Genomic DNA, 20264 nt, shown 5'->3' with positions numbered 1-20264 from the left:
TGTTATTAAGTATATATTATGTTATTGCAGCGATCGGTTTATTTCGTTAATATTATCTGCTAAATATTAAGTCGGCATCAAGGTAGAAAAGCATGTTTTTAAAGTGCTCGCAGTTGTCTTTGCTCGCTGGGTCCGAGGGGGGGCGGGCGGCTCAGAATAGACGCCGAGCGCGTCCTTGAGATATGACTGCTCGAAGCTTTGACATCTTTTAAGACTTCAGTGCGTCGATCTGACAGGATGTTAGCCGTTTTTGTCAGAAACGCGGTGAGTGTATAGTGAGTTTATTTTGCAAGCGCTTGCGTGAACTAAAGGTCATGACAGTAACGTGTGTTTGCTTTGACTGCACCGGGACGGTTTGACAGGGGGTGGGGCGCACCATGCTCGGGACTGCTAGACTGTTTGATACTATTAACTTCAATTGTAGTTGTCTCTCTTCCATAGATTTGTATTTGACATGATGGAATAAAAATGAAACTCAATGCGTCCGTCTCGTCATTTATAAGACGAGACGGCTTTTTAGCAGGCCGTGAGTGGCATTACGTTAGCTCACGAATGTTTGCGCAGGCAGCTAACTGATCTACTATTGCACTACCTGACGTCTAAAACCTTCATATCAATATTCATTTAATAAGTCTCGGAGTTGTTTATTTGGAGCTTTGTGCACTGCTGTCGCAAACAGCACCCCTTGTTGTCATATGTTGTATTTTGATAAGGTTAACCGGAAGTATCGTATTAAACACGTTGTGATGTTAGGTAAATGTCAAAGACATAACGACAACGACTATTACTAGTTGTTGAATTATATGCTCTCATGGTATTCTTTAGTTTAAGTAATGATATATTTAATTATATGTCATTATGTAAATTTGGGTATGTGTGTATTTTGTTGAATGTCACATATATTTTCGTTACTGTCGTAAATCTCGCGTGGTTTACGTGATGACGTTTTACGTTTGTTGAAATGCCTTTTATGGATGTTGGCTGTGGGAAGACATGTTGTGTCGAGTGACTGAAAAATAAACAGCAAGATGGAAACATCCTAAACTTGTCGTGGTGTTGTGTTGGTGCGGGTGAGCCGAAAGGAAATATGGAATACGAAGCTGCAAACGCAACAGGTTATGGGCCCAGGCGCGGCACAGGAAAAGGAAGATGTGTCGGTGTCACGTTGAAGAAAGCCTTGTATATACCAACGTACCCTCAAAGCATCATGTCAGTGAAAGCAGCTACGTCGGATGGAGCCATAGTAACATTCAAGGAAGGACAAAATGAACTCATAACCAAAGATGGAACAGTTTTCGACGTCGAGGAACATGAAAGACTGTACTTCGTGAGAACGGTAAATCACAACGAACAAAACTATGATGAGTCATTTACTGACATGAAGTCAAAGGACAATGCGAATCTGACTTGTGATGTCAAAACGTGGCATGAAATTTTGGGACACTGTAATATGGATGATGTGTTAAAATTGCCAAATGTGGTAAAGGGCATGACAATTACAGGTGACTCTAAAGTAGAATGCAATGTGTGCACAGAGGGAAAATTCATCAATAGTAGAAATAGGACATTGAATGCAAAAGCTAATGCACCTCTTGAGATGGTGCACACTGACTTGGCAGGCCCCATTGAACCAACTAGTCAGGATGGTTACAAGTATGCAGTTTCATTCATAGACGATTTTTCAGGGGCCGTGTCTGTTTATTTTCTCAAAAGCAAAAGTGACACACTATTAGCAACAGAAAAATTTCTTGCTGACAGTGCCCCATACGGCAGTGTTAAATGCATTAGATCGGATAATGGTACAGAATACACCAACAATGCCTTTCAGTCGCTCTTGAGGGATAAAGGAATTAGACATGAAACTTCATCCCCATACTCTCCACACCAAAATGGTACAGCCGAAAGACAATGGAGAACACTCTTTGAAATGGGACGGTGCCTGTTATTAGAAAAGGGGTTACCAAAAGTGCTGTGGCCTTATGCTGTCCAAAATGCTGCTCATATCCGTAACAGATGTTACAATGACAGAGTTAAAAACACTCCATATTTCATGATGACAGGAAGAAAACCAGATCTTTCCAAACTGTGGGTGTTTGGATCAGAATGTTATGTATACAAGCACAATCACAAGAAATTAGATGCAAGAGGTGAAAAGGGGATTTTTGTGGGGTACAGTAAAAACAGCCCTGCATATCTGGTGTATAACCCACAAACTGAAAAAGTATCGAAACACAGACTGGTAAAATTCATCAAAAATAAGTGCATGGAAAGAGAGACACAAACAGATGAATTGGATTCAGAAATCATGGGAAGCAGGAGTACATTTTCTAACACTGAGGGTTTTGAAGATAAACCACACGAAGTTGGCAGTGAAAGTCATGACTTTAATGAGAACGAGGGCATGATAAATACAGATGCGTCACAGTATGATGAGGCGTCAGAAACACGAGGTGACAAAACGAAAAATGCAAGTCCTGATTACGGTATAAACCACCGTTATCCAAAAAGAGAAAAGAATCCTCCAAAATACTTAAATGATTATCTGACAGACCTCAATGACAACGATATTGCTAACACAAACGTTGATCATTGTTACAGAGCCATATGTGACGTTCCACAAACGTATAGTGAAGCCCGGATGTCTGTCGAGGCACCCGGATGGATACAAGCAATGAAGGAAGAAATTCAGTCACTCCAAGAAAATGAAACATTTGAACTGGTTTCTTTACCCGAAAGCAGGAACTTAATAGGGGGGAAATGGGTATATGCCTTGAAAGAAAATTCAGAAAGAGGAAAAGTATATAAAGCTAGATACGTTGCTAAGGGCTACAGTCAAACAGAAGGCATTGACTACCATGAGACGTTTGCTCCAACAGCTAACATCACATCTGTACGGGCTTTGATGCAGATAGCAGTCCAAAACAATCTCATCGTCCACCAAATGGATGTAAAAACAGCTTATTTGCATGCGCCGATAGATGAAGAAATCTTCTTAGAGCAGCCTGAGGGTTTTGAAAAGACATCAGAAAAAGGCGAGAAGTTGGTATATAGGCTAAAGAAATCCCTCTATGGCCTTAAACAATCTGGAAGGAACTGGTACAAGCTTCTAAATGATCACCTAGAGCAAGGAAATTTTGTGAGAAATCTATCTGATCACTGCGTATACAGGAAACAGATAGAAAATGAGGTGATCATTATTATCATTTGGGTAGATGATCTAATAGTGGCAGCAAGCAACAGTGATCTACTTAATAAATTCAAAGACACCATGAAATCCAGGTTCAATATGAAAGATTTGGGCAAAATATCGTACTTCTTGGGCATTCAGTTTGAGCAAAAGGGTGAAGAAATCAAAATGAGTCAGAAAAGGTATATCGTCAAAGTGCTTGAAAGATTTGGAATGTCAGACTGTAAACCCAGATACACACCAAGTGAACCAATACTGGGGGTGAATGAAGAAAGTAATAAAAATGAGATGGCCAACCCTAAAGAGTACCGTGAGATTGTAGGTAGCCTGATTTATGCCATGACGTGTACAAGACCAGATATCAGCTGGATAGTGAGCAAATTGTCACAAACACTTGCAAACCCAAAAGCATGCAATTTAGTGACTGCTAAACATGTTTTGAGATATCTAAAAGGTACCATGGATTACGAATTAATATACAAGAAAAATGATGAAGATTTAAACCTGGTGGCGTTCAGTGACTCTGATTGGGCATCATCTGTAGAAGACAGACGTAGCACTACGGGCTACTGCTTCAGCATGACAAAACAAGGCCCTGCAATCTCATGGAAGTCGAAGAAGCAGCCTATAGTGGCTCTTTCAACTTGTGAAGCCGAATACATTGCTTTGGCAACCACTACACAAGAAAGCATGTATTTAATTCAGTTGTTAAATGGTATGGATCATACAACATACAGTTGCACAAGGATTTATGGAGACAATCAAGGGGCCATTGCTTTGACCAAAAACCCAGTGAATAGACAGAGATCTAAACACATTGATGTTAGGTTTCACTTCATCCGTGAAGCACTTCAAAATGGAAAAATAGACATTGCATACTGTCCGTCAGAAAACATGATTGCAGACATATTAACAAAAGCAGCATCTAGGATTAGGATTGAAAAATTTAAAACTTGGTTCTTTGGAAATTAAAGGTCATTGTTTTGAGCTGATGAGAGCAAGGGAGGGTGTTGAATTATATGCTCTCATGGTATTCTTTAGTTTAAGTAATGATATATTTAATTATATGTCATTATGTAAATTTGGGTATGTGTGTATTTTGTTGAATGTCACATATATTTTCGTTACTGTCGTAAATCTCGCGTGGTTTACGTGATGACGTTTTACGTTTGTTGAAATGCCTTTTATGGATGTTGGCTGTGGGAAGACATGTTGTGTCGAGTGACTGAAAAATAAACAGCAAGATGGAAACATCCTAAACTTGTCGTGGTGTTGTGTTGGTGCGGGTGAGCCGAAAGGAAATATGGAATACGAAGCTGCAAACGCAACACTAGTGATTTTTAAGTATCACTGGCGCTTCCCAAAATAGACGGATGTATAAATAATATTATGAAAAGGGTGAGGATTAGCGTTTCAGATAATGGCTGGTTGGATGGATGGATAAAATGGGTCATTGGACTCTGAGCACGCACGATTTCCGGATTTGGGTTACGACGGTGAGCAAACTTCCGGTCATACCTGCCAGCCTTACTCTCCGCATAGCCGTCCACTTTTTCCTCGAGCCTCCACGCATCCCCTAAACTTATCATCTCTACCCCTTATCCATAACCTGTTTCTCTTTTCTCATCCCGCCTTCTCATTCCATCTCCTCTTGAATAGCACAAAAAAGACGTGCAATAAAAAGGACTCTTCAAGACTTTCTCACTATATCTTTTTTTTTTTTTTTTAATACTAAGGACCCTCTCATTCAAGTCGAAATGAACATTCATACCACCAAACCTGGGGTTGTCCTGCATGATAGGCACTTCAGAAATATCTGGAGATTCAATTAAGCCTCTTCTTCCTCTCAGCATTTTATTTGATATTCTTAAAAATATTTACATGTATTTTCTATAGGCTCCGGGGCGCCTGTGACTGTTGTGAAGATAAGCGGCTCAGATAATGAATGGATGGATGGATGTTATATTTTATTTGTCGAATGTATTTAATTTTCCATCTCCTCCATCTCACTGGTAGATGTGTTCAAAATAAAAATCTGAGTTTAATTACTTAACATAATGTCCTACACACCACAGAGTAGGCTGGAGGAACTATCCCTACATCATTCTTATTATGCGTTTATGGAATATGAGTTAAGCATTAAAATCCACCTGATTTTGTACATCTCAGAGGGCAGCCATTTTGCCACTTGCCGTCGACCGAAAATGGCAGCACTGTTGCTAACAACCAATCATGAATTAGCTTCAGAAAACAGGTAAACCGTGATTGGTCGTTAGCTGAACCCTGAGCATCTGTTACACAAAAGCTATATTATTTAGAAAGCTGTGCTTTCACTAGGGGATGCAAGAATTTTTTGGGGTTGACTTCCCTTTTAAAAAGTCCCAACTTCAACAAACATACGTATGGTTAATTGACGAATCTAAGTTTCCCATGAGCGGGAATGTTTGTCTACATGTGCCCTGGGATTGCGAAAGACCCTGGCTCACACCTCACAATTTGGATAGGCTGTTTACAAAATGGATTCAAGGTCAATTTACATTAAGTGTAAAGTGTTATTACTTGGTGTAGCTTTTGACTATTACTGGTTCTTTCCTAAATAGAAAACAAAAAATATCGAAAGGATTCTTGGTCTAAAAATAGCATGCCATAAAAACAAGTGGGACGGTGATATCCACAAACTTTATTTGGCTCCACAGATTTCCTGCATGTGCCAGTGTTTGTTTCACCATTCCAAAGGTTCAACTGTGTTAACTTTCTATTTTAAGTGAACATGGTGCACACAAACACATCTGCTTTGCTGCTTTGTTGTTTTGGTGTCAGTTTTCATGAAAACTGAACAGCTTCTACTGGAATTGAGGTTATATGTAAACCCTTTGAAATTACTCCTCATTTCAAACCATATTCTCTTTTCCATCCAAGATGCCAATTACTTTTTGTTAAGATTTGACGACATGGTGACATATTGATTAATGATCATCTGACATCAATCAGATTTGTCGGCCAATTCACTGCTAGTTTGTCTGTCCAAATGTTAGACACATGGATGACTCAACAGAAGTGCTCGAGTTAGCAGAATTGTGCAGAACCATCTCTGGACAGCTTTGTGGTCCAACAAAGAGACAATTGAATGCAGTGCAAATACAGATTAATGTGTACATTAAAGAGTGTTGTGAGGGAATTTGAAATGATCCGAAGTAGCAGTGGCAGAAGTCTTTCTCATACTAATCTAAAATGTCTTTTCCAGCTGCGGCCTGGCATGGTGAAGCCATGTCGCATGCTCGGGCCGGTTACACACATCCAGGAGAGGTCTCTGGTTCACCAGGAGGGTTTGCCTAAGCTGCCTGTACCACCCTTGAAGCAGACGTGTGATAAGTACCTGGCTGCACTGGAGCCTATTGTTAGTGAAGAGGAGCTGGAACACACACGGGAGTTGGTGGAGGAGTTCCTCAGAGGTGGTGTAGGTGACCGCCTGCAGAAGGGTCTTGAGCGACGGGCCCGAAAGACAGATAACTGGGTAAAAGCTGTTGTACAGAATCTCGCCTTTGTGTTGCAGGTTTGAGCAACCTTGATCATTTGCAGAGGTGACAAAAGTACTGTACTTAAGTAAAAGAACACATTTTGAAAAGCCAAATTGAATTTTACTGTCCATTGTATATAATACCTATTTTGATAATGTGGCAAAACAAGAAAAAACTTGTACTCAAAAATAGTGTATCTTTTTTTTTTTTAATAAGCTTTCTGTGAAAAGAGTAGTGACAAAGTATTTGTACTTTGTTACTCCCCGCCACTGATCATTTAGTGTATTGGCAATGAACACTTTTGTAATCTGAATCTCTTTTATTTTATAGCTATCGGAATGGTGGATGCAGTCCGCCTATTTGGATTGTCGGATGCCGGTGGCTGTCTACACCAGCCCCGGTGTGGTTCTGCCACGCATGCACTTCCAAGATCGCCAAGGACAAATGAGGTGAGTCACCGGCCACAAACCACTGTTAGATTTCCATCATTGGGAACGCAAGGTGTCAATACCAAATGTAATGTCATGCAATGTAATACTACAAAATCCCCAGCTTCCTCATCTTATTACTGCACCATATCAGACATGAACCTTTATAGATAATAAATATTTTGAGATTAACTTGGTGAGTTCAATGAAAACAAGTTCACATGCAGCTGCAGTTTCAAGCCGACCTTTACTCATGCTTTCTTCGCCACGCTGGCTATTTAAAGCGCGTTGCTCCTAACATTGCTCAGCTGTTTTCGACTGCCTTGACCGACGGGATATGCAGAGAACATGACGGCCACATACAGCAAGAGTCTAACAAGGACACTGCAGATTGTATGCTTAAGCAGTGCATTGTTTTAGTTCAAGACATTATTTGTCATTTGTTATGTGTCAATAACAGTGACATCTCCTGTGCAGGTTTGCTGCTAAATTGATTGCAGGAGTGTTGGAGTTTAAAAAAATGATTGACAGGTGAGTTTGAATAAAGATTTCAAATCGTACAGTGGAAAGGCTGTCTTGAATACGTGAAAGTTATGCTTAGTGGAAGACTTCAGTTCAGTGGGCATTGTATGATTACTTCTTCATGTTTTGCTCTATCGGTGACACTTATTTCAAAAAGTACCACCTCCCATATAAGGGTGTGAAGACAAGAATCAGCACAGATTTACATTCCATGTAGTAACACTCCAGTTTAACCTCATGAATCTTCACTTATTTGCAAGTTTAAAACGGATTTTTTTTAAATACTTTTTTTGACAAGGCTTGCCCCAATCACTATTTTGGAGACATCTACTGTTCAGCAAACACACTAGGGGGATGGGGGGTTAGGAGTAAAAGAGAACAATTAAACCGTAAAAAATTCTATCAAAAATGCAGATAACCATTCAACACTTGGAAAATTAAGGAAAAAACTCACCCCCCAAAAAACAAAAAATGTTATTAAAATATTGGGAAAAAAAATAAATAAATGGTAGAAACCTTGGATTATTAACAAATGACACAGAATGACACAGAATGCCTTATTATGCGGACCTGTTCAATTATGTCATTTATCAATCGGCAATTTATGATGACATAATTGATCACTGATTTGGCATAAAGTGCACAATTTTTGCCAAGTCGAGCCAGCAGAACAAGTCAATTTGATTGATTTTATATATATTTTTTCTGTAGTTATGTCTTTGTCAACCAGTGTTTTACCGGTTTTACTAAGACTAAAATTAAAGTAGTTTTATTATTTATTTTTACACGGTGACAGTTACATGACAGTTAAGTTTTCTGTACAGTTTGATCCTCATTCTGAAATATGATACAATGGTTACAATTTGGCCATGGACAAATTTACGTTATTTCAAATGGGGGGAAATTTTTTTAAATCCAAGCCATACTATACTGTCAAAGTTACACTGTTTCAAACTGTCAAACCAAATCGACATGGATTATCATGCAAAATAATTTCATGTATCACAGTGACACCCTGCCAGTAGAGTACCTGAGCAAGAAGCCCCTTTGCATGGACCAGTATTACCAGATCCTGTCATCTTGCCGTATCCCTGGACCAAAGAGAGACACTGTTGTAAATCATGCAATTGGCAAAACGCCTCCCACTCACATCACAGTAGTTCACAACTTCCAGGTACTCTAGATGGCACTGTTGTTCTTCTCATACATCTATTGCAAAGCTCGTAACGGAGTGACCTGATCATGACTGTTTTCCCTTGCAGTTTTTTGTCCTGGATGTATACAACAGTGATGGCACCCCACTGACAGTAGATCAAATTTACATGCAACTGGAAAAAATTTGGAACACCTCTTTGCAAACCAACAAGGAGCCTGTTGGTATCCTAACGTCGCAGCATCGTAACACGTGGGGAAAAGCGTATAATAATCTCATTAAGGGTAAGGAGACAAAAAAATAAATTAAAATGTTATCCAGATATTTTTATAAAGAGCCTTTTTGTGTTTTTTTTTTCTTCACTCTTCAGATAAGACAAATAAAGAGTCAGTGCGTGCCATCCAAAAAAGTATCTTCACTGTATGTCTGGATGCTCCGATGCCTCGCGTGTCAGACGAGATGTACAAGAGCCGCGTTGCGGCACAGATGCTGCATGGCGGCGGGGCTCGCTGGAACAGCGGCAACCGCTGGTTTGACAAGACGTTACAGGTGAGTGAATGTCTACCTCCATGAATCAATAGACACAAATATGATGATGACTGAGAATTACAATTTTCGTATGAATCATCCACAGTTTATTGTTGGTGAAGACGGTACCTGTGGACTGGTGTATGAACATGCACCTTCAGAGGGCCCCCCAATTGTGTTTCTCATTGATTATGTTGTTAAGTATATGTAAGGTTACTTCTATTGTGTTTGAATGAACATTTTCAACATTTTAAAATAGACTGGGAATGACTGAGGAACTTTTTTTTGTCACAGGCAGAAGACAGAAATAGTCCGTTCCCCCATGGTTCCTCTTACAATGCCTCAGAAACTGCGGTTTAACATGACCCCTGAAGTCAAGAGAGACATTGAAAAAGCCAAACAAAATATGAACATGTACGTGCCTTGTGTGTGTGTGTATGTGTGGTTCAAAGTGTAATTATCACCTCTACTTGTTGTAGTCAAATAATGTATGCATCTTTTTGTTTGCTTTGCACTGCCAGAATGGTGCACGACCTGGATGTGAATGTTCTTATGTTTTCTGATTTTGGAAAAAATGTGCCAAAACAACACAACCTGAGTCCGGATGCCTTCATTCAAATGGCTCTCCAACTTGCCTATTTTAGGTAAGAAATCTAAATAGATGATGTACAGTGATGGAGTGTAGCATTGTTCAATTTGTCTAATCTTTTTCATTTCAGGATGTATAACGCATGTTGCGCTACGTATGAGAGTGCATCATTACGAATGTTCAAATATGGAAGGACAGACGTATTACGTGTCACTACCAAGGAGTCATTGAAATTTGTCCAAGCAATGCAGGACCCAACTAAACAGGTGTGGTTGCATGTTGAAATACACTCAGGGTATTCAATCCCTCTCAACTTGACTAATCTGACAATCTATTTAATGTCCCGAGAATAAAATTACCTGCATTGATGAGAATACATACAGACTTGTTGCAATATCATTTTCTCAATATTTACGTTGCCTAACATCTTGCCTACAGAACGCAGAGCGATTATCACTATTGCAGAAGGCTGCTCAGACACATAAAGATAACGCATACAATGTGAGAACTCAAAATTGGAATTTCAGAAGTATGAACTTAATGTCAATTTGGCCCCCTAATCAACATTGTCTCTCTTTTAAGACGATTCACGGACAAGCCATTGACAGGCATCTTCTTGGACTGAGGTTGCAATCTATTGAAGACCTCACATCGATGCCTGAGATATTCATGGACACGTCTTTTGCTGTGGCTCACCATTACAATCTTTTAACCAGCCAGGTATGCTCATATAGAAACAATGAAGAAAATCTTTGAACAGGATCCAAATAAAAACGTGTGTAAGCAGACGACTATGGATCCAGTGTATCCGCCAGATTCCTTTGGTAGGACACAGCTGGGATGTGAATGCTGTTCTGCTGATAAAATAACATGTATTGAGAGTCCTTAAATGATGTCTTTTCAATTCCATTTTGGGGTTGTATCTGATTTGTTTACTTGTATGTGAGCTGTCATCGTCACCACGTCTGTTCGTTCCAGGTTGGTTCCAAGACCGACTGTGTGATGTGCTTTGGTCCAATGGTGCCAGATGGCTATGGAGTGTGTTACAATCCCATGGATGAGCACATCAACATCGCGATCACAGCCTTCAACAGCTGTGAAGAGACAAATGCAGCCAAGTATGCACAGACTGTAAATGATGCTCTGTTGGACATGAGAGCTCTACTGGAGGACACAGCTTCAGCCAAGCAGTGAACCCACTCAAAAGCCGAGAGCTGGAAATCAACCGGCACTCACTGACAACGAGCTGCAATGCACTAAAAGTCTGAGAGAACAACTTATTGTTTGTAAAGTTCCTGAGGAGCTTGAGACGGGACTCTATTTAAAATGAAACACGAGTCTCACTGGTAGAAATGATATATTTTGTTACATGGTGTTGAATGGCTATATAAAAACATTATGACCTGAATTTGCACGAGTACTTTTTAAATTTAGCATCTACTTTAACTACAAGATTGTGACCACTTGCTTCCATTTACTTGTTTCACAACAGCAGATAAATTGGCTTTGTAAGATATATGTAAAAAAAACAAACATTTATTGTGACTTCGAAACAAAGGAATACTGCGCTCTGAAGCTTCCCGCTGTGTGCTGGTAATCTCCATGAAATTCAACCTCGGCCATATTTCCAGAGGAGTGCCATCGAAACAGCTGTGGGCCTTTAAACACATTTGTCTTCAGCATGTCCATGTCCCGGATCTGAACAACACACAAGACAGGTTGCACGAAAAAGCACACATGCCCAAAAGTGAAGGTGTGTTTTTCTTGCACAGTATTTCATGCAGTCTAACGGCTAAAGTGCCCACCATAATGTATGAAGTCTGTGAACTTGTGGCATTGAATACCAATCCTATGTGCACTGCTTGGATTCTTATCTTCACTGAGGGAGGGGCGTTGATAAGCACCCGACAGGTGTGGTTCATGTCAGAGGTTGTTGGATTCTCAAATACCCCACTGGAGGAAAACAACTGCCTGTCACAATCTTTGGGAGGGGAGAAAAAACTACATTTCATCAGTGGAAAAAACATGCTAATCTAAACATTAACTGGTTATGTAACCTGCAATGTTTAAAAAGCAATTTAGCTTTTTTTCAATATAAAGGAGTAGTAATTCTCAAGTACTTAATGGGAATTATTTTCATCCCATGATATAAAATAAATGGGCATGAAATAATTTTCCTAATGTTGATCGGGAATTTTCGTCAAATTACAAACAGATATTTGAAAATCTACATAGTGCAGTTTTCCTAATAAGAATAAGGGTTAGCTGTTCTATTTGGTCAGTTTGCATGCAATGACGAGTGTCTACACATCATACTTTGACGATGGCTCTTTTTCATGTTTCTATGTGAGCTGTAGGTGAACACAATGCCATTCCCAGAGGCGAGCAGGTTTTGGCGCACAAGAAGGACATTGGTTCTGGTGGTCAGCGTGCTACCAGCTGCCTGCTCACACTTCCTCACAAGTGCCAGTCGGTCAAAAAATACAGCATATTCTCCTGTGGGGACACATGCAGTCATTAATTTTGCCTTTTGCTTAAAAATTCTGGATGAAGTTCAAGTTTAAAGTACGTCTACAAGCTGGGTAATGCTCACTCTTTCTGCAGTTTAGGGAGCTAGACTCTACTTTGACGTGAATGACCTCATCCAGGGGTCGGCCGATGGCTACCGTGCAGATACCAGTAATGTTCCTCAGGTCAACTGTGCCTGATTTTTGCAGGAGCAGCTCTCCACATGCATCTGGTGAGGAGCAAACATCAAAGTGGTTAACTGCCTTTAGCTCCCAATGAGAGTAAGCAAAGAAAGCAACATAAATTAATTACTGGGTTCAGTTGAAGGACTGGCTGTTGTGCTAGACTGCACAATGGTGACGGTCCCAGATGGACTTGGAGGAAGATTGCCCATGCGATGCTGTTTTGTAAATGTATATGGAGTGTGAGACAGGTGAGAATCCTCCTCCAATGCAGGATCCGTAGCTGGAGTGACTACGGATGTAGGCGGCATATCCGTGCAGCTTTCCATGCTGCAGCCCTGGATGGTGATTGGCTTGGGCATGTGCATGCATAGTAGTGGGCTGAGGGGTTCTGGCTTAGATGGGCCCATACATGACACTGTTCTGGACTGAATGCCATATCCACAGGACACAGAACACTTCAAGAAGAAATAGCAATGATGACAATATGCACAGCAGATCACAATACGTAAATAAGCAGCAATAGCATTAATAGCTGTATGTTTTGTGGTCGTAATTTATTCTATACTTGATTTGATTTGACAAGTATTAAGCACAGTGGAGTAGTAGTTAGCATGTCTGCCTCACAGTCAAGAGGTTCTGGGTTCACTTCTTGACTCTTGATATGCTCTCCCTACGGTTTCAGTGTGCACACGCCAAATTCCGCCCAAAAAATGTATATTAGGTTGATGAGTTCAAGTTGCTTTCAGTCAACTGATGGGCTCCAGCTCAACAGATGTATTACCTCAATCAGGCCAAGCGCTTTTTAATTGACATGGGTAGTACAGGTATTGATATCTTTTAGTGTAGATTTCCATCTGCACGTGTTTTTTGAATTGATATTATATTCCATTTAAATGAATATACCTGGCTCCATGGCTTTGCTTCCCACCTAACGGTGCACACCTGCACTAGGCAGGGCACCGTGGTAGCGGGTTTGAGTGATGTATAACACCTCTCTTCCACCACCTCACTTTCCTTGCCCTGGTCATATTGGACACAGGATACATTCCTGTGAGCTACACCCAGGTTGCAAGACACAGAGCAAGGCGATATACCCTCAACCTTCCACCTGAACACAAGAAAATGATGGGGAGGTGATTCTTGCATTGATAAAGAAAAACAAAAGAGGGTGTCATGTGTATTTTTATGTTACCTTGCTGGGCAGTTGTGGGTGTTACATGACACCACTGCAGTGGGTTTCGGAAAGTCACACTCCGAATCTTCCAGTACCTTCTCTTGCCCATCTGTCTCCTGAGCACAGTACAGCACTGTGTTGGCAACCCCTCCGCCACATGTTGTACTGCAGATGCCGAGCTTAGGTCGCCACCTGGTGGTTGAAAATATTCAGTCAATTTATTGTATTTGTGCAATTTTGGGGGGGCTCTGAGCAGCAAGTGGGGCACAAGTAGCAGCTTAATCCGCTTAAAACCCGGACCGGCTCTGATCATGTTCATGTACCTACACGGGATGACCGAAATACAAGACACACCTCTCCGTATGATGTATTTGCACGTCACTAGAAATTACCGTCATGATATATATATTTTAAAATATGTCTTACATAGGAGGGCAAAGGAGTGTATTACAGTTCTCAGATTTAGGAGGAGGTTTGTTTGAAGGATCACAGTGGAAATCAGGTACCATCCATCTGGTGTGATGGTCCACACAGGAGAACCACACTTGCATTGTTCCTATAGCAGGAACAAACTTTGAATACGTGATCAGGACATGACGCTTGTGAATAAGAGTGATTGCATATCTTTACTTACCATTGCCACATGTCTTTGAGCATGGGGTGATAACTGGACTCCACACAAACACGGGGGCTTGTCTGGCACGTGGCATCATGCCAGATTTTAAAGCAGGCTGGTCCTGTTCAAGAGAAACAATCCTAAAACACACGTCACACCTTGAAACTCGACAACATGGTCATTTTTTTGTTTGTTTTTTACCTCCCTTGTCACGTCCCACCCAATGGGACAGATGTCTACTACACAGGGCACAGAATCAGGAGGTCTTATCTGAATTGAGCAGAAGCTTTCATCAACTTCAACCTCTTGGCTGTCTTCTTGCCGTACACATGACACATTTCTTTTGACTTCTCCTGGCCCACACACCGCTGAACAGTCCCCTGCCTCTGACACTTGCCACCTTAGAATACAAACAGTATGTTGTAGCGTCAAAATGAGCAAAAAAACGAGTTGCTGTTTTTTGGTGAGTGCTTACTACCTGGCAGGACAAAGTTGAAGGAGACATTTCTCAACGGCATTCGGAGCTAAATCAGCTGGGCAGTCTGAATCTTGAACCCTCACAACGTCAGCGCCACGTTTCTGAACACATGTTACGGATCGTATTCTCTGTCCGCTACCACAGGATATACTACAGGAGCCAAAATTTCCTGTGATCCATCTGTAAAGCGCCATAGTGAGTGTCAGTGCCACAGGACAAAACACGGTTGTGCTGTTAACTTTGTCATACTGGCCTTGGTGGACAGTCTGGGAGCTGACAGGTTGTATGCAGTGGTAAAGGTGGAGGAGATGCGTAACAATGGTGTTCCTCCAGGTGTGTATTAGTTTCTTTGTCCACACATACATATTGATTCTTCTGCACACCTGTACGGAAAGTCTGCATGAGCGTACGCTGCATAGTCTGTGGATTGACTTGAAGAATTAGAGTTAAACCCATTGCTGGTCACCGGGACTCCTCCCACTTCTACTCACCTACAGTTCAGCATTGTGAACTTTTCATTTCACAACAGATCAATTACAGATAATACTACACAAATAGACATTTGCGAACATTCATGAATGGCTTAGTGGATCGTACAAGAAGAGCTGAAATCATATAATTATACCTGTTGTAAAATGTTTGCGGTGAATTTCCTAGGGTTTGGTGTGTTACTGTTTTTTTTTTGTTTTTGTTTCTGACAAAGAAAATATAAACGTAAGTCCAAATAGCAGATAGGAGGAAATTTTTGGAGGAGTTCTTCCCTTTACAACAGTATTACTGAATTAAAAAAATGGTTAACACGTCTAATTGCAATGGTAAAGCGGGCAGTTTTCAACAGTAATGTTTCAATTTTAATATCATTTAAATATATGTTTAGTATTTTGCCAACTGATTTTAAAGCGGATGACAAGTTAAAAATGTTCTTTCCAATAAAAATATGTTCGATGCGCCCCCCCCCCCCATTGTGCTGTTTGAATAATATTCCACAAATAGAATAGAATAGAATAGAAATCCCTTTATTGTCATTGTACTCAAGTGTGCAACGAGATTAGAGGGCTCCCCTCTCCAGTGCAATACAACAATAACACAGACAAAAAAAAAAAATAGAATATCAATCAGTAATTAGGCTAGAGGGGCGGCAGAAAATATATTATTGTAAAGAACACATTTTCCTTTTAACAGTAGTGGCAGTGTCAGAAAAGGCTTAATGCGATGGTTAGTATTTAATGGAAGCATCTGAATAAAAAAGAAAATGATGGGCATACCTCTGCCACAGGAGACAGAGCAGGGTGTTGTTGTCACGCTCCATATGCCTTCAAGTTGGATTTCTGTCAAGTCGCTGTGATCATTTGGAACATAAAACTGATAGCTGATGTTGGGGTTTGTTTTCTCTCCGTATTCTTTCCCATAGTTACGATAAACCTGGAATAAGAATATATTACGTTACAGCAGTTTAGAATCAAAACGCTCATAAAGTCAAATGTCCTGCCCTGACCTGAATGTTTATCTGCTGTCGTACTGGACCAGGCAGCAGTAGCTCTTCCATCTCAGGCAAGAGGTCAGGAGTCAGATGGAGGCGGTACTCGAGCCAGTTATCTTCCAGTGGTGACGGATGGGTCATATTTAATGCCATTCTACCCGTTCCAGAGACAATATATTGATCTCCATATGTTACAGCTACCGATGCAGAAGGCAAAAACAGTCCAAAATTATACTCACAATCTTCCGACTGTGTGATTCTAAAGCTGAGGGGATGTCACTCACCCATATGAGTGAATAGAGGTGCCCTGTTGGTGATATAAACCTGAGTAGCATTTAATGGCAAAGACAAGAACGTGGTGTACTCTGAAAGGGAATGCAGGAAGTAATGACCAGAAGACGATTGATCAGTTAAGATTGTCAGACGGCAGAAATGCATTCATGTGTGATCTAATAATTATGCCTTCAACCTTTCAGAAAAAGAAAGTGAAATGTGTGATAAATTACTTGAATATTTTCTCACATTTCAAAATATTGCATTTTTTAAAATGTTTAGTATGAGAAAAAATTATGCTTACCTCTTGCCTGACCTCCATTGTAAGTGTCAGAGGTCAATACACAGGAAGTTCCATCACCACCACACAAACCACACACGTCTCTCACTTTCCCAGAGCGCAACACGCCATCGCAGCCAAAGAGCTGAGCAGCAGCAGATTTTTATATTGAAATACAAAGGTAAATGATTGACATGTTTTCTTTTGTATCAAAATGATATCTACCAGACATTTCCCTTGCAAACAAGCAGCAATTGAACCCGAAGCGGGTTGGCGGTCAACCTCGCATCGTGTCCCATCAGCAAATTGAGATCCACGGCTCACAATGAAGCCTTCTCCCTTGGACTGGCACATGTATCTGCAATGCTCATCACCTGATTACGGCAAGAATTTTTCAAAATCAAATTCACTTGATGAGTATCTTTTCTTTTCCCACCTTGTGTGAAGCCCACTGCAGGGATCCAGGTGTAGAAGGAGGCCTTGTCCGGATGAAGGTAAAGAGGTTTGAAATCTGTTTTGGAGCATTGCTCAGCCATGAAATCCAGCTGAGTGCGTTCACATGGCTGCAATGGCAAAGTTGCAAAATTATTTTGAATACATTTTTGGGGGATTAATAACGAGGTAATGACATTACTCCCACAACTGCTGAGAGAGGTGACATTTTTTCCATTTACTTTGTTGATAGATAGATTACTGACAGATATATTACTCAAGCACATGGATTCACCTTCAGTTGTCGTCCTTTGTCTTTTAATAAGTCCGCAATCAATACTGAATTAATGGGCAGCCTTTTATGGGGGACACAGGCCCAAAACAAAAGAATAAATCTTACAATGATCCACTGAGTAACCAGAGCTCACCTATTGTATACACTGAAAAAAATGGTGTGTTGAATTTACTCCATTTTATTTTGTCAAGTGATTGCACGAAACAGAAAACATTTTTTTTTCAATGTAGCGGCCCTATGTAAACAAAACAAATGAATACTCACCTGCTGGTTACAAAGTTCAGCCTCAATACCCATCCCTACACAATCCTTTCCCCCAAAAGCAGGTCTGAAAAAAAAAAAACCCAAACAATTATTATTCAGTAACTTGCTAAAAAATGCCATCTTGTTTTTGACTGTGGTTTGTGCTAACCTTGGATTATTGCACTGGCGCGTGCGGTGAATCACTCCACCGCCACATGTTCGTGAGCAGGTGGAGAACCCAGACCAGCCGGACCAAGAACCATGCACCACTGCAGAGGTGCTGAGCTGGTCCGGAGAGACACAACGCCCCTTAAGACACCACTGCGACACAAAAAAAAAGACACCACAGTTATCCTTCTCTCATATGTCAACAAAAGGTCTATTTTTTTTTTTTTTTACTTGATTAGGTGCACATTGGGTCCCATCTAGCAGTGGTACTAGAAGACGTTTGCAGGAGCTGTCATCGTTTGGGTTAGTGTGACACGATAAAACCCTACACATTGGCTGAGGGAGAAAGAAGCAATAATATTTTTAAAATGTCAACTGGGTATTGAAATAACACGGACGTTACCATATCTGGATTGGTAAACGAACAGCTTCTTGCAGTACTTCCAAAAGCGATTCGACACTGGTCATCAACCCCATAATAGAGGCCAGGCTTCCAGTCCTGTAGGGAGCTTTCGAGAGCTGGTAGATCCTTTACACACTCAGCATTCCCTTCGCTGGGAATACAATTACATACATTTGGTACACATTTCAATTTCAGAACTGTAACACATGATGCTGAGGAATTGCCAGAAGATAGATAAAAGAAAAAAAGTGTCGGGTCAGATGAGTGGAAATCAAAACATAAAGCACTGTTTGTTTGGTAAAAGCATTATTTTTGTCACGTTGAAGATTTAGATATTTAAGTCTTCTGAAAATATAATTAGAAACTATAGTGGAAAAACTACATCTGTCTATGTGTTTATGTGGGTACATGCGTGTGTATGTGTTTTGTAAGTGCAGCCGCCTCACCTGAAAAAAGTGAGCAACTGATGTCTGCTGCAGGGCGACCAGGTCAGATCCACGCTGTTGTAGCCTCCATCAGAAGCCATCATGAAGCCACTCCTACTGCATGTGTTCCCCACGCCATCATGATTGATGCCAAAACTGGGCAAAAAAACGGAACTCCAGATTCAACTTCAGATCCTCATTTTGACCTTTTTGGGGGGTGATATTTTAATTGGGTCACTGCATTTTATTTGAATACAGGAATAATGGATATATATATATATATATATATATATATATATATATATATATATATATATATATATATAGGCCAATTGAGGATTTATACTTGAACTTTTATCCCTTTAGCACCGTAAGATGACCTGGTGTTGTCATGGTACAATACATTGATGTGATGGACTCTGCAGTACCTGTGTGCAATCTCGTGCGCAATCGTGATACCAAGGTCAAATCCGGTGTCTTCTGTGATCACACAGCTCCACTCACTGGAACAAGCACCTCCCAGCTGTGTAACTCCCCTGACCTGCTTGTTTCCATCAGGCAACACCAGGTCATACCTTTTTATAATGAGAGACGTGCAGGAATAAAATATCGTTTCACCATTGCAGCCCTTAACGTCTAGAATGTGCCACAAACCTTGTAATATACAAGAGGAGATCCGCGTGTAGTGGGTCTGTATCATTCGGCGGATTTAAGCGTGAGCCCCAGTCGCACACGCTTCGAAGACAAGAGGTGATGTTTGTAGACATTTGGATCTCTGACTGAAATGGGAAGACGGAATTCTATTCAGTGGGGCAGGTTATGGTCTGTCTGAGTTCTAGAAAGAGTTGCTGACCTCTGGTTCTGACAGGATGATCATGCGAACCAGGTGCACCCTCATGTTGGCTCCCAAAGTCATGTCTCTCAACAATTCTGAGGCCTTTATGGACAGTGAATATATTAATGGAGTGAGTGCCAACGAATGTACACATTTATTCATTACACACACAGTACTAATGAAAATGTGAAAATACATTATATGCTATAATATACACAAAGAAACCTCAATTGACAGCTGTTTATGTGTGCATACATTTTAGAGAGTCGCTGTTTCCACTTACAATGTTGAGGTTGGTGAGAATGTAGCGTTCTGTATCCTGCTTGTGCACCTGGCAGACATCAGATCCAACCACTACCAGTAGTTCCAAGTGAGTAACGTCAGGCATCGGAGTTGACCGACGAGGCCGACCTTTCACTGTACATTGTATACGTTAGATGTGTTTTTATGCCCCAGATAATTATTGTCTATTTTTTTCAGATAGAAGCTCTCATACCTGAGACATCAGAAGAAAGAGTATGCGAAATCATGTCTCTTTGTCTGT

At 40.7% G+C, this 20264-nt stretch overlaps 2 protein-coding genes across 2 annotated transcripts; one reads left to right on the top strand and one right to left on the bottom strand.

The window, feature by feature from the left end:
* The first annotated feature begins 125 nt into the window (after window positions 1-125).
* On the top strand, window positions 126-11333 carry LOC148344548 (carnitine O-acetyltransferase). The gene is made up of 14 exons (XM_088299634.1): window positions 126-264; window positions 6432-6701; window positions 7036-7154; window positions 7611-7664; window positions 8664-8829; window positions 8918-9092; window positions 9179-9357; window positions 9443-9543; window positions 9631-9750; window positions 9858-9980; window positions 10056-10191; window positions 10364-10426; window positions 10508-10645; window positions 10904-11333. Exons 1-14 carry the CDS (start codon window positions 238-240, stop codon window positions 11117-11119), a joined length of 1887 nt encoding a protein of 628 aa, XP_088155760.1. The 5' UTR covers window positions 126-237; the 3' UTR covers window positions 11120-11333.
* On the bottom strand, window positions 11243-20264 carry adamts13 (ADAM metallopeptidase with thrombospondin type 1 motif, 13). The gene is made up of 28 exons (XM_088299623.1): window positions 20217-20264; window positions 20004-20137; window positions 19739-19822; window positions 19540-19664; window positions 19314-19460; window positions 18907-19041; window positions 18461-18611; window positions 18289-18393; window positions 18059-18210; window positions 17911-17974; window positions 17356-17482; window positions 17145-17293; window positions 16944-17064; window positions 16651-16731; window positions 16382-16563; window positions 16152-16308; window positions 15140-15269; window positions 14887-15066; window positions 14610-14808; window positions 14427-14529; window positions 14219-14348; window positions 13811-13984; window positions 13522-13726; window positions 12746-13073; window positions 12519-12662; window positions 12242-12421; window positions 11731-11906; window positions 11243-11623 (listed from the first exon to the last, which is right to left on the bottom strand). The coding sequence occupies exons 1-28, from the start codon at window positions 20248-20250 to the stop codon at window positions 11462-11464; spliced, it is 4059 nt and encodes a 1352-aa protein (XP_088155749.1). The 5' UTR covers window positions 20251-20264; the 3' UTR covers window positions 11243-11461.

The sequence above is a fragment of the Idiotropiscis lumnitzeri genome, chromosome 1, assembly GCF_059441095.1.
Source record: "Idiotropiscis lumnitzeri isolate Australia: NSW breed Sydney's pygmy pipehorse chromosome 1, RoL_Ilum_1.0, whole genome shotgun sequence".
Classification (NCBI taxonomy): Eukaryota; Metazoa; Chordata; class Actinopteri; order Syngnathiformes; family Syngnathidae; genus Idiotropiscis; species Idiotropiscis lumnitzeri.
Note: the sequence above shows the minus strand (reverse complement) of the source record. Positions and strands in the feature narration are given on the sequence as shown.